The sequence below is a fragment of the Doryrhamphus excisus genome, linkage group LG18 (genome assembly GCF_037039965.1).
Source record: "Doryrhamphus excisus strain RoL-2023G ecotype Guam linkage group LG18, RoL_Dexc_Guam_v1.1, whole genome shotgun sequence".
In the NCBI taxonomy this organism is placed as follows: domain Eukaryota; kingdom Metazoa; phylum Chordata; class Actinopteri; order Syngnathiformes; family Syngnathidae; genus Doryrhamphus; species Doryrhamphus excisus.
This window is the reverse complement of record NC_136374.1, coordinates 9745113-9758748: the sequence shown is the minus strand read 5'-3', so window position 1 is coordinate 9758748 and position 13636 is coordinate 9745113. Positions and strand designations below refer to the sequence as shown.

The 13636-nt window shown below is 41.8% G+C and overlaps 1 protein-coding gene across 1 annotated transcript in view; it reads right to left on the bottom strand.

Annotated features, from left to right (window-relative positions):
• The window catches only part of megf6b (multiple EGF-like-domains 6b), a 57800-nt gene that overhangs the window by 9999 nt on the left and 34165 nt on the right, over positions 1-13636 (bottom strand). The window contains exons 6-15 of the mRNA XM_058054282.2: positions 10913-11035; positions 7599-7724; positions 7057-7179; positions 5879-6001; positions 5660-5797; positions 3453-3575; positions 2313-2435; positions 2034-2204; positions 1542-1673; positions 48-176 (exon numbers count right to left, since the gene is read on the bottom strand). Coding sequence (XP_057910265.2) covers positions 48-176; positions 1542-1673; positions 2034-2204; positions 2313-2435; positions 3453-3575; positions 5660-5797; positions 5879-6001; positions 7057-7179; positions 7599-7724; positions 10913-11035 — 1311 coding nt within the window. The remainder of the gene's footprint in view (positions 1-47; positions 177-1541; positions 1674-2033; positions 2205-2312; positions 2436-3452; positions 3576-5659; positions 5798-5878; positions 6002-7056; positions 7180-7598; positions 7725-10912; positions 11036-13636) is intronic.

Genomic DNA, 13636 nt, shown 5'->3' with positions numbered 1-13636 from the left:
AGTAAGTAAATGATGTATTCAAGAGAAAAGGGAAGGGTAGAACTCACCGTCCTGACACAACTCCCCGGTGACCCCCGGCGGGCAGCGACAGCTCCCGGTGACGGGATCACAGCTGCCACCATTTTTACACTTGCAGGGGAAGGAGCAGTTTTTACCAAAATAGTCTGCTGGACATGCTGGGACGTTGAAAACGTGACACAAGACGCTTACGTTTAAAAATATATCAGCACTTGGTTTATTAGAAATGCAATCAAATAGACAATTATTTATTTATTGGCAGGATTGGACAAAAAATATCTGTTCGTGTTTATGTGAGATCTAAGATATTAACTTTTGGGGCAAATGTTGGGAATATAGTATGTTTTTAGTAGATTATTTACATTTATGCTCACAAGGGTTGTGGGGGTATGCTGGAGTTTATCCCAGTTGTCTTTGGGTGAGAGGCGGGGTACACCCTGGACTGGTGGCCAGCCAATCAGAGGGCAAGAATGAATGTATACAGTACAATATATACAGTAGAAAGGCAACACAGCCTTGCTAAAATGTTATTTTCAGGATAAAATATATAATAATACAAATACAAATTGAAAAATCTAATTTAAAATTATAAAATAAATTCATTCATTCATTTTCTACCGCTTATCCTCACGAGGGTCGTGGGGGTATGCTGGAGCCTATCCCAGCTGTCTTCGGGTGAGAGGTGGGGTACACCCTGGACTGGTGGCCAGCCAATCAGAGGGCAAGAATGAATGTATACAGTACAATATATACAGTAGAAAGTCAACACAGCCTTGCTAAAATGTTATTTTCAGGATTTAAAAAAAACTATTAATACAAATAATAAAAATCTAATTTAAATCTAAATTATAAAATAAATTATATAATAATTATAACCTCTAAAATAAAAATTAAATCAGTTTACATCATTATTGTTATATGTTTGCATATGTGCGAATGGCCTAAAACCAATACTGTACTTTTAAGTCTCTATTGATTTATGTTTAATTTTACTATGTTTCTGAAAAGGGAGCCATTTTATCTGAACAAAGAAACCAAATCCTCCAGTCAGCCATCCCATTAAAAAGAATGGTTGAAGCCATGTTGAGGAAATATGAAATATGTTGATAGATGGTATGGTTTTGTCTTTACAGTAAGTATAAACCTTGACCTTGACCTGCCTTTTCACTTACAATAGGCTAGACCGCATTTGGAATACAGGAGGAGAACAAATGCATTGCAACTGATGTGAAACAGAGGAGGGGTAGGATTAACTAAGCTTAGCTTCTTCCTACTTTGTACTTTTTGGAACTGTGGATTGTGTTACGTGATGTGCTCTGGTATAATCTATGGGGATGAATATTGAATATTAATACAACCATTACTACTACACAACTCGCATTATTTTATTTTTCATTTGAATGAATGTCTGAAGTTTCATTGTAGAGCCTTGGAAACTATAACATAACACCAGTTTTCATCCATATACGGAGTGTGTGTGTGTGTGTGTGTGTGTGTGTGTGTGTGTGTGTGTGTTTGCTCACTCTGGTTGCAGATTATTCCCGTCCAGCCATCAGGACAATCACAGCCATTCTTCCACAGATTACACTGGCCTCCATTGGAGCAGTCATCACACGTCAAACTGCAGTCGTTGCCAAAAGTATCGTCCAAGCACACTGCCATTCATGAATAGATGAAGGTGATTGAATAAGACATGCATTAAAGTAATCATTAAGTAAGTCAAGTTGAAGGCTCCGGTCCGGACTCTAATCATGACAATTGACCTTTATTCTAATACTTTGGGAGGGCCACACAAAATAGAGTCTTTGACTTCCTGCTGCCAGTTTGTGTAAGCCTCAGCATTCCTGTCTACGATGTGTACCGACAGTCTGGGAGCAAGAGGTGTACTGATGGAACCCCATGGAGATGTTGGATAGCAGGCATCATGTCGTTTTACCGCTGTTATTTTACTGGTTACCATCTTTACTACTTGTACCAGACTTCATTCTACCTAAAAGGGACAGAGTGATACGCACCAAACTTCTCTGCCAGATTACTCTCAGCCCTCAGCTCCCCCTCGTCGTCCTCATAGTCGTCATAGCGCTCCAAAGGCTGGTTGTAATCGTGCAGCAAAGTGAGCTGGGGGCGAATCAGAGGCAGTTCAATGGCGCCCCCGCTGGACAGAGCTTCAACTGCATCTTCCAGAGCTGAAAAAAGGAAGAGTGTAAAATTAAAGCTGGAAAATGTTTGTGATGGACGTCTTACTGTGGAGCGGGGGTCGTACTGCCTTTTTAAAGCGCTAGAAAAATACTCACAGATGCATGAGAGTCGGTCCTCGTCCAGACGGAAACCTCGTCGGCAGAAACACTGGTAGGAGCCGGCATTGTTTTGGCAGGTGTGATCACAACCGCCATTGACTGCCAGACACTCATCCACGTCTAATTCAATATCGTAGAAACACATGTTGAAAGAGAAAGCCCAAGAAAAACAACAGCACTTGACCAAATGTCGGATCTTTATAATTCTTGTAAATGGTGCAATTCATTCATTCATTCATTTTCTACCGTTTTTCCTCACGAGGGTCGATTAACAATTTTATTATTTTATCCACATAGGCTCCTATCGTCTCCAATTTGTGCAGGGTCAAAATAATAGTTGTAGCCCACCAGAACAACATCCAGAAACTTTGTTCATTCATTCATTCATTTTCTACTGCTTATCCTCACAAGGGTGGCGGGCATCCTGGAGCACCGTGGACTGGTCGCCAGCCAATCACAGGGCACATATAGACAAACAACCATTCACACTCACATTCATACCTATGGACAATTTGGAGTCGTCAATTAACCTAGCATGTTTTTGGAATGTGGGAGGAAACCGGAGTACCCGGAGAAAACCCACGCATGCACGTGTGAAAACTACACACAGAGATGGTCAAGGGTGGAATCGAACTTGGTTGTCCCAGCTGCATGGCCTGCATGCAACCACTGGAACACCGTGCAGCCTCCAGATGCTTTATTTACCTCTGAATGTGCTTTAAAATGTGTCAGCACCACGCAGCAGTGGGCTTATTACACTACTGCTGTTTACAACGCAATTAGCGGTATTAATGCAAGCTCATCACTATACTTGTTAGAGAGAATGACATTTTCCTTTCCACTTTTCTCATGCTCTCCAAATTATTACTAAGATTAAAAAATAAAGCTCTTTTACATGAGTTTTCACATAACAAAATAACACTCTCCAATTGCCGCCTGCTTTCTATTAATAACTTGTCCTCTTTGCCATTTGGGCCAATAACAATGTACTCCATCTTTACAAACCGTCTTTACTGAAGTTCAATCAGATCATCTTCCAAGTTCTTGTAGTATAAATATTATGTCTACAGTGAGAATGATATAAATGTAAAAGTAGAACAAAAACGGAATGTGTCTTCATTTTCAAAACATGCATACCATCACAGCTGCATCCATCCGAGTTGAGCCTGTAACCTGCTGAGCAGTAGCATTCGTAACCTCCGGGGTAGTTGGCGCAGTTCTGCTGGCAGCAGGAGCTCTGCTGGCCACACTCGTTCACGTCTGCCAAGCACAACACAGCACACACAACTTTTACAACATGACTACAGGGAGCTTTTTTTTTCCTTCACACACTTTGTTTAATCAAATCAGGCAAAAGTGTGCAACTTTAGAAGCCAGTGAGAAAAAGTGGGAATAATGACATTTTTGGTGTAATTGTATTAATAAATATTTAAAATACTAAATTCTTTGAGGAAAGGAAGCCTGTTGTGGGCCATCTCACTGAATCAGGGTAATTTGACAAGACTGATTTAAGCAACAGGACTGAAAGAAACAGGTTGTTGGCATATAATTAGCAAATAATGGACATATATTAAATTCAAAATGTAATTGTTACAAATGTTCGTGGGATGGACCCCGGATGCGGCGGAAAGAAGCAGGATTCTAGATAAAAAGGTCTTTTAATGATGGTTTTCTTAGAAGGGCTGCACAACAAAAGGTGATGGTGCTGTGGCGGGAACTTAACACAAAGGCACCATGAATAGTTTACACTATAGTAGCAGAGAGGGTCACCAAGCTGGAGGGCTGGGAGCACTGGACGCACCACCTGGGAGACGCTGGCAGCAGGCTAATCCTCGGGAGGAGGAGAGAGGTTAGCATTGCACAGGTACAATGCAGTACCCGTCGGTACATGCAGTGCAACACATAGAAATAATCCAGCATCTCCCAGGTGTAGTCCATGTGCATAAGAGGGGGTAGGAGATGATCAGTTGCAGGTGCGTCCCGTGATCCCGCCTCCTGCTGGAGAGAGAGCTCCTGCAAAGAAATAAACACGCCCAGGGAAGTACAATGGGCCAGGACAGGAAGAGCCTGATGATTAAAAAAACAAAAACAACAAATAAATAATTTAGATAGCGGGACCATGTTGAGATTTTAACCCGCAACCCAGTCATAGTTACTACAACAATGGCCTTCTCGTGGCCTGCAGAGGATACAAATGATGCAACTTCCTGTGGACTATGTGACTTGTGGAGTCAGTTGCCACTCGCAGTTCACCTTTCGCGGCCTCGCTGTGTCACTTATTTTTTTTAGTGCAATTTTGCAGTTCTTTTGTTCTGTGTCCTGATTGGCTAGGAGACTGTAGACCATTGACATCGACTCCTGTTGTGTTCGATTGCTAGCAGTGCTTTATGTTTGCAAGTTTTCTTCCAGACAAAACCCACAATGTCAACAAACAAAAAATATTAAATAAACAAAAAACAGACTGTGTACATATATTTATACTGTTTATTCTGTATATTTTGTATTTTAATTTTTTTTTAATAGATGTGTCTGAACAAATTCCTAGTATGTGTTTGATCATACCTGGCAAGAAACCATTTCTGATTCTGATTCTGAAGGGAGGAAGAAGTTACATGGCTGTAGGGCACCATTATGGAATGAATGAATATTCAGTTTGTTACATAAAGAAGGAGGAAAATGGCATCAGGACTACAGCAGCAATGACTTAACAAGGATGCAAAAACGCTACAGTGAGGAAAAGTCGCGGTTAGAGGAACTGTGAAATACGCGTGAATCACTATTAATAATTTCCTGTGTCCAACCCCGTAGATTGATCATTAAAATTCAAACAAAGGTTTGAACGTTGAGAGTGTTTAAACAAGAGAGAGTGAGAAAAATGTATGATGAGGTGTTACGGCCTTGAAACATATAGCATGATTGTAAAAAAATATAATCATAATAATTATTATTATTATTAATTATAATAATACGTCCATTGTGGGTTACTTTTATAACCTAACGCCCACGATAAATGAGGGAACACTGTTAGGGTAACAAGACTGAGCGAAAACTTATTTCATTTTCATTCTGTTATTTCATTTTTCTTATTATGCAAATGGACATGTTTGGTGGAATGACCAACATACAGTATTTCTATACCTCTGCATTCACAATTATGATCCAGTAATCTGGTACATTAGTGTCATTAGTGAGTTTGGACGATGACATTCACCAAGCGAACCGTACCAGCAGAGCAAATGCACCAGAGTTCATTTTAACCAATCAAAACATAACAAGTGTGAACGCACCCTTAGAACTCCAACCAACTTGATATAAAGTATTCCAATGAACAAGAAATCGCTCACCAATGCAGGTTTTAAGGTCATCATCCAGCTTGTAACCATGGTTACAGGAGCAAACCGGCCCGCTGTTGGAATGCTGGCAGTGGTGTGAACATCCACCATTGTTCTCCTCGCAGCTGTTCACAATCTCCATCTCGATTCCTTTCAGTTTTACACAGCGAGTGTTAATATGGCACTGCGAGGTGACTTTGTGTAACACGTTCAAACAGAATAACAACTGACTGTAGCACTGTTTTCCATCAGAGCCCAGCTCGTAGGCAGCGTTACAGACACAGGCGAAGGAGCCCAGCGTGTTATGGCAGGCGTGAGCACAGTTGGCTTCTTCCATCTGGCACTCGTCAATGTCTGTGATCAAAACAAAACACATTTTTTTTTAAAATAAAAGCGTTATAAGTAGGCTGCTTCATGCAGTAGGCCAGGGGTCTCAAACATGCGGCCCGAGGGCCAAATGTGGCCCGCAGGACACTAGTTTGAGGCCCCCGCCTTGATATGAAAGTTTAATGTTACTGCGGCCCGTGCAAGTTAGATATGGATGCTGTATGGTATCATGTACCCAGAAAAAATTATTACATTTGATTAATGTTCATGTTAAAGGTTAAATAACTGTTAATAGTTATCCTCCCTATCCGTGTGGAAGTGGTAAGTTTTTGGCTATTTAAGTTTAAAGGAAATAACTTGAAGGCTACCGTTTAGGTCGCTAGCTCTCTAGTTTGCGAGCTAGCATGTGTCTCAAGACCCTGCAGTTGCGCAATATGTTGTAAATAAAAAAAGTATAAATGTGACTATAGTTGCTTATTTTGTGCAGAAAAATAAAAAGTAAGATATTTGAGAACAGTGGAATGTTTTATCAGAGCTTTTATTGTAGAAAATCGAAACCAAAGCACTGAAAAAGTTTGTATATTTTTCTGTTTTTAATAAATGCATTTTTTTTTTTTTTTTTGGTAAAACCTAATGCGGCCCAGCCTTGCCCAGACCCTAGCTCCAGTGGCCCCCAGGTAAATTGAGTTTGAGACCCCTGCAGTAGGCATTAGTCTGGCTCATGTCCAGTCGCGCTACAACAGCTTTTCCTTTCTAGCGCTCTTAAGCTAAATCGGCTCCATCAGTTCATGATCAAAGACTAGACTAGATAAGACAGCAGTGGTCCGAGAACTTGGTGCAAGATCCGATACAGGAGGCATGTCCACACGCTATTCAGTGGTGTGAAATGACGCTTGTTAGGATACAATGGAGTGGAGCCTTTGCCTGCCAACAATGGTCGTTTAGGTGATATGACCTTCATTAGAATTAGACACATCTGAAACTAAGGTGCCTTATTTATCAACTGCCATGATATGCTGTGATCAATAACCAATGTGATACTCATTGGTTTATTATTGCAAATGTCATCACCGTTGTTTTACCTTCACACGTGCGTCCGTCCTCAGCCAGAATGAACCCAGCTCTGCAATCACAGTGAGCCTTGCCGCCATCGGCCCGACACTGATGCATGCAGCCTCCATTGTCATCAGCACAAGGATTTTGCACTGTAAGACAATGAGCCATGTGGTTAAGTTTTAAACTTACATAATGTGTCCGGGTTCAGGAATGACAAGCTTCAGCTCTTCTGCAGAAATGAAAGGAAACAGCACCACAGGCCAAAAAACTACAAAGTAAGAGACATATCATTCTAAAATGGGCACATAGTATTGTCCCTTAAATATAATTCCTCATGCCTGGACATTTGAGCTAAATTGCATGCCTTGGCAGACAGCAGAAAGATGTGAAGAAATTTAACAAGAAAAGTATGAAAAATGTCTGCTCCAGTGAAGGATCTCGTTCCAGTACTTCCTGTCACATCATCACATTGCTTGCAGGATATGTTTTTAATATTATAAATCCCTCACAACATGCTCACTTTACTACCATGCAACACCGTCACAATGATAATATACACGGCACTTACATTTGCAGTGCTTGCCGTCAGCCAACAGCTCGTAGTTGGGTTTGCAGCGGCAGTGGAAATGAGCGGCTGACTGCTGGATACAGTAGTGTTCACAGCCGCCGTTGCCGAGGGCGCATGAATGGACGGCTGGAAGGGAAAATGGGAAACAAGGAAATCATCACTTTTTATTGTTGTAACTTTTGCTTTTTTCATTTATTCATTCATTCATTCATTTTCTACCGCTTATCCTCACAAGGGTCGCCGGGGTGCTGGAGCCTATCCTAGCTGTCTTCGGGCAAGAGGCGGTACACCCTGGACAGGTCGCCAGCCAATCACAGGGCACATATAGACAAACAACCATTCACACTCACATTCATACCTATGGACAATTTGGAGTCGCCAATTAACCTAGCATGTTTTTGGAATGTGGGAGGAAACCGGAATACTCGGAGAAAACCCACACATCCAAGGGGAGAGAACATGCAAACTCCACAAAGGTATGGCCGAAAGTGGAATTGAACTTGGGTCTCCTAGCTGTGAGGCCTGCGTGCTAACCACTCAGTCTGATAATACATTCATTCATTTATTTTGTACCGCTTATGGAGCCTATACCAGCTGTCTTCGGGCGAGAGGCGGGGTACACCCTGGACTGGTGGTCAGCCAATCACAGGGCACATATAGACAAACAACCATTCACACTCACATTCATACCTATGGACAATTTGGAGTCGCCAATTAACCTAGCATGTTTTTGGAATGTGGGAGGAAACCGGAGTACCCGGAGAAAACCCACACATGCACGGGGAGAACATGCAAACTCCACACAGAGATGGCCGAGGGTGGAATTGAACTCAGGTCTCCTACTTTTTTGTGATGTTCAAACACCTTTATCTTCCTCTGCATGTGTTTTAAAACATTGCTACTCGACATGTATGTTAGACTTCCTGACAATAAACCAGCTATCTTCGGGCGAGAGGCGGGGTACACCCTGGACTGGTCACCAGCCAATCACAGGGCACATATAGACAAACAACCATTCACACTCACATTCATACCTATGGACAATTTGGAGACGCCAATTAACCTAACATGCATGTTTTTGGATAAATGTAAATAATAAAAAAAACATGTCTTAAATGTTTACAAGTGTACAACTTCTTCACAACCTCTTCAAATGCAGGTTTCAGGACCACAAAAAACAAGCTGCAGGCTGCAAATGGCTCTGGGGCCAGACTTAAGATCCTCTCTAAGATGACCAACCAGTTCAACCAATGATCGACATCGCTTGGATAAGCACAGTCACCACAAAAAGAGCCATAAATCAGGCTTGATGAGAACCCATACAGCTCAATCATGCCTTGCCAAGCTGGCCTCAATCACTCTGATGAAAACAAGAAAGGCAGCCGTCAAAGGCTTTTGAGTCAAGCTCCATCCATCACGGGCGCAAGTCAAACCTCTGAGCGCTTTCCAGCTTAAATATTTTGCCTCACGCTAAGTGTGTGGCACTGGTCTGACCTCAGCTGGCAGATGCAGAGCTGGATAAGATAAGCAAAGCTGAAGTATGAATGCATTCAAAGTACATCTGTGGTTCTTTTCCACTGCTTTGACGCTGTGCTGATTGGAATGCCCTTTAACCAGTTCTCCATGTGTAAAAGGGGAAAAAAAAAGTTCCTAATTTATTTGTGAACATACTTAGCATTTTTTCCTGAAGGGCATCTGCACAGCTTTATCTACATGGCCAAAGTGCCGTCTCACGAAAAGGCTTCACCTGGCGGTTGGTCCACATGTGCACACTTATTGTTGGACAACTCCTCACGCAACAGCTGTCATATATGAGAGTCTCAGAGGAACGTTCCAGTGTATTCCCAGTGTATTCCTTCTTATGAGACGTGAGAATGCCAGACAGGACAATTGCCGACTCTAGCGGCAGCAGTGCCAAGTTTAAACTCCTTTATAGGCTTCTTAATAGCACACAGACGTTGTAAAACAAGAATGCTAATCATAGGTACTTTGGAAAGTAAAAACTGTACACTAATAATCTGCAACTAATGCAGTCTGTCTTTGGGATGCATTTTAATGCAACATCACTAGTGTTCAACATGAAGGCTCATTCTCATACGAGAACTCATGTTAGGTAGCATAGCATGATGAGACAATCCCTTTCAACTCAGTTAAGTGCAGGCTTCAAACTGTTTCCGGTTTTTAAATTGTGAAAATTGGTCAAATAAAACCAGATTAACGGTCAGGAATGTTCACAATTATTTTGTCATCACTTTCTAAGCAAAAGTAAACAGGCTAACTTGATATCGCCTTCTTATCTTAGAATTGTCATCAATCAAAATATGAACAGCCATTTAGTTGAAGAGGGGAAAAGGTAAGCCAAGAGGTCGTACGTGTCAAAATGCTATGTCAAAAAAAAAAAAAAGGACAATTCAGTCACACACTTGAGGCTTTAAAATTGTAAAACACAAAAGTACATAAAACGCTAAATGCTACCATGGACTCCAAAAAGTAAAATAGTAAGAAGTACAGTGATGTATACTGTATTGTGATTGGACGAGATTTAAACACAACAATATTTTTCATTTAGAGAACAACTGTTGACCTAGAAGTCTTGAGACTGTGACATACCATCGTGAACTGTGAATAATAATAAACATAATATGGAAGTGGCAAGGCTGCACGGCGGTCAAGTGGTTAGCGCGCAGACCTCAGAGCTAGGAGACCAGGGTTAAATTCCACCCTCGGCCATCTCTGTGTGGAGTTTGCATGTTCTCCCCGGTCATGCGTGGGTTTTCTCCGGGTACTCCATAGGTATGAATGTGAGTGTGAATGGTTGTTTGTCTATATGTGCCCTGTGATTGGCTGGCGACCAGTCCAGGGTGTACCCCGGGATAGGCTCCAGCACCCCCCGCGACCCTCATGAGAATAAGCGGTAGTAAATGAATGAATGAATGAATAGAAGTGGCAGCGTGTGAGGCAGGATTAGAACTGTAAATTAAGTGCTTTACACACACTATAAACCTTGCAATCCAACCTACCCCGGTGTCCCCAGCATCGTTCGTCACTAAGTGGGGGCTTTTTTTTTTTAACAGCCGTGGTGGTGTTAATGTCCAAGCACAGACTATTAATTCTACATTTCAATCAATTTACTTACGATTTGAAAATATGCCCCAGAACAATAAAAATAAATTGTGGCGGTCCACAACCCCGTGTTAGAGTGATTTAGACCTGCGGTAGACAGATGATTTATACAGCTATTATTGATATCATCATTCAAAGAGCCACGAATGGTTGCTACAATGGCGGCTCATTCGCATCTATAAAGCACTTACGAAGGCATGTGCGTCCGTCGACATGCAGGCGAGACCCCATGTGACATTCACAGTAGTAGGAGCCTCTGGTGTTAACACACGTGTGCTGGCAGCCTCCATTGTGGACCTGGCATTCATCAATATCTGCGTGAGGAAGAAGGAGGAAAAGGGGGATACAGAAGCAGGAAGAGAGATGGGAGGGAAATCAGTGCAATTGAACTAAAGCCTGTCATTATGGCAAACAGAATTCCAGAAGATCTGCCAGGATGCATGAGGAATTACGCATTAAGACTAAAGAGTTGTACCTTGAAAAAAGAGAAGATGATGGATGAGCAGGCAAAGTAGGCTGCAATGCAAATGAAGCACAGCAAATCCTCCATGTGGTAACAACTATTGTGCATGTAAATGCTTTTCCCCTGCGGCTGAAGCCAACACATGGAAACATACACGATAACCACAAGAGGAAATTAGAAACAAATAAAAAAAATGTTTTTCATGTGGGGGAAGTACATGACCACAACGACTATTTGTGTTCATAAACATTTTAAAGGACAAAGGACCTCGACATTGTAACCACCATCATGAGACGCTTCACCCCTCCACAGCTTTTATCAATAGAAAGTGTTTATATTAACCAGTGAGCGGCTACAGACGGTGGTTATGGTCTATAAACGCAGGTAACACATCATAAATACTTCAATGTCTGCTTCAGCATTCACTCCAAGCGGCAATCCGAAGAATGCAACAGTATTAATTATTCATCTTGTCTGTGATCTGGTTTTAATTGCTATAGTGCTCTATGAAAGTGACTGTGTGGAGTCCTCAGCAAAGAATTTGGCGTCCAGAGTGTTTCTGTCACACTGTGTGGGACAATGTGGCAAGTGGACAAGAGCATCTGGACCCCATCGAGGACTTTTACACACCACATGGCTGTCTTTTATGTTCACATTGCAGTGCACAGACGGGACACTCAGTGGACATAACATTAGGTACACCTCAATTTTCTATAGTAACTGGTTGTGTGGTCTACAAAGGCAAATAACCTCAAGGGTGTCTAACAGCTGTGGCTGGAGGCAATGTCCTGATGTTGGTGTTGTATGAACTCCACAAGATGGCAGTAGCTGCATTTAAAGCAGTGGTTTGTAAGGTGGGGTACATGAATAAAAATGAGAAACAATTAGCTCAAAATTACAAGTGCGATTGAACGCCTCACAGTGCAAGGAGACTGCAACAGGAAGGAGACACGGCGCAAGTTGTTCCTTGCTCTGTGATCATATTAAGAAATAAGTCTGAATGATTAGTTTGTGTATTTTTGTATTTTAGATGCTTCTTTTAGAGTTGGGACACCATGGAATTATTCCAGTCAGATAATGGACACTTCATACTCAACAAGCAGGATCAAAACTATCAAACTGTTGTCAGTTGGCGGTTTCTGTCGGGAAAAAACTTTTCTAAAATGGTGCATTCAGGTGCATCACATAACTCCTGGGACACAAGTGGCCACTGCATTCAGGGAGACTAAATCCCACCCACACATGCAGCCCAAAGTAGGCGATATTCACGTTTTGCTCATACAACAATGTTAAGAAATACCTGATCACCATGCAACATACACATTTTTCACCCGGAATTACTATTAAATGAATGAACCAATTAATTATCTTCAATATTTCAAGTGAATTAACATAATAAGGTTCATGTTTTTTAAGTGTGCAAAAGTAGGGGTTCCATGGCTTCAGGTCATATGTCTGAAGGGGTACGAGAAATGTTTAGGAACCACTGATTTAAATTAGGCTGCACAGCGGCCGAGTGGTTAGCGCTCAGACCTCACAGCTAGGAGACCCGAGTTCAATCCCACCCTCTGTGTGGAGTTTGCATGTTCTCCGGGTACTCCGGTTTCCTCCCACATTCCAAAAACATGCTAGGTTAATTGGCGACTCCAAATTGTCCACAGATATGAATGTGAGTGTGAATGGTTGTTTGTCTATATGTGCCCTGTGATTGGCTGGCCACCAGTCCAGGGTGTACCCCGCCTCTCGAAGCCTGAAGACAGCTGGGATAGGCTCCAGCACCCCCGCGACCCTTGTGAGGATACGTGGTAGACAATGAATGATTTAAATAATGAGTGGTCAGCTTCTACCTCTGCATGCGCTCGAAAATTATAATTATACTACTTAGCCATTGGTGTGAAACGAATCGTGTTTTTGACTTACCGCACTGTTGTTGACTATGAACTTATTATAATGCTGGCTCAGCCGTTTGCTTTTGTTTTACCACAATTACAGCATTGGTTGTGTTACTGCTGTGTTGTGCAATAGAGTCACCACTCTTTTGACTTTCAAATTTTACAGCTTCACTCTGCCACGGTTTTTCTGAATATATGAATGATTAAATTAGCACTCTTTTGTAAAAGTTTGTACATGTATGAATAGGTCATGGAAGAGCCCATGAACTTGGTGCAGATTAGGAAAAGGTACAGTTCAAATAATACATTTTGACTTTACATGATTAAAGAGCAGATTAATTAATCCCGTGATATTGTCAAGTTTTAGTGGCTCTGTAAATGTGTAAGATGAGTGTTTTAGAGTAGTTAGTACAAGTAGTACCGTGTTGTATATCAGGCATGTTTTAATAAATCCGTGATCTGTTTAGTCTGTTGTGGTCAAATGGGTATGCAATATGGCATTGGAAGTAGGCAACGTTCAACTCCACAGGTATTTGACTTCAAAAGTTCCTTTTTGTGCT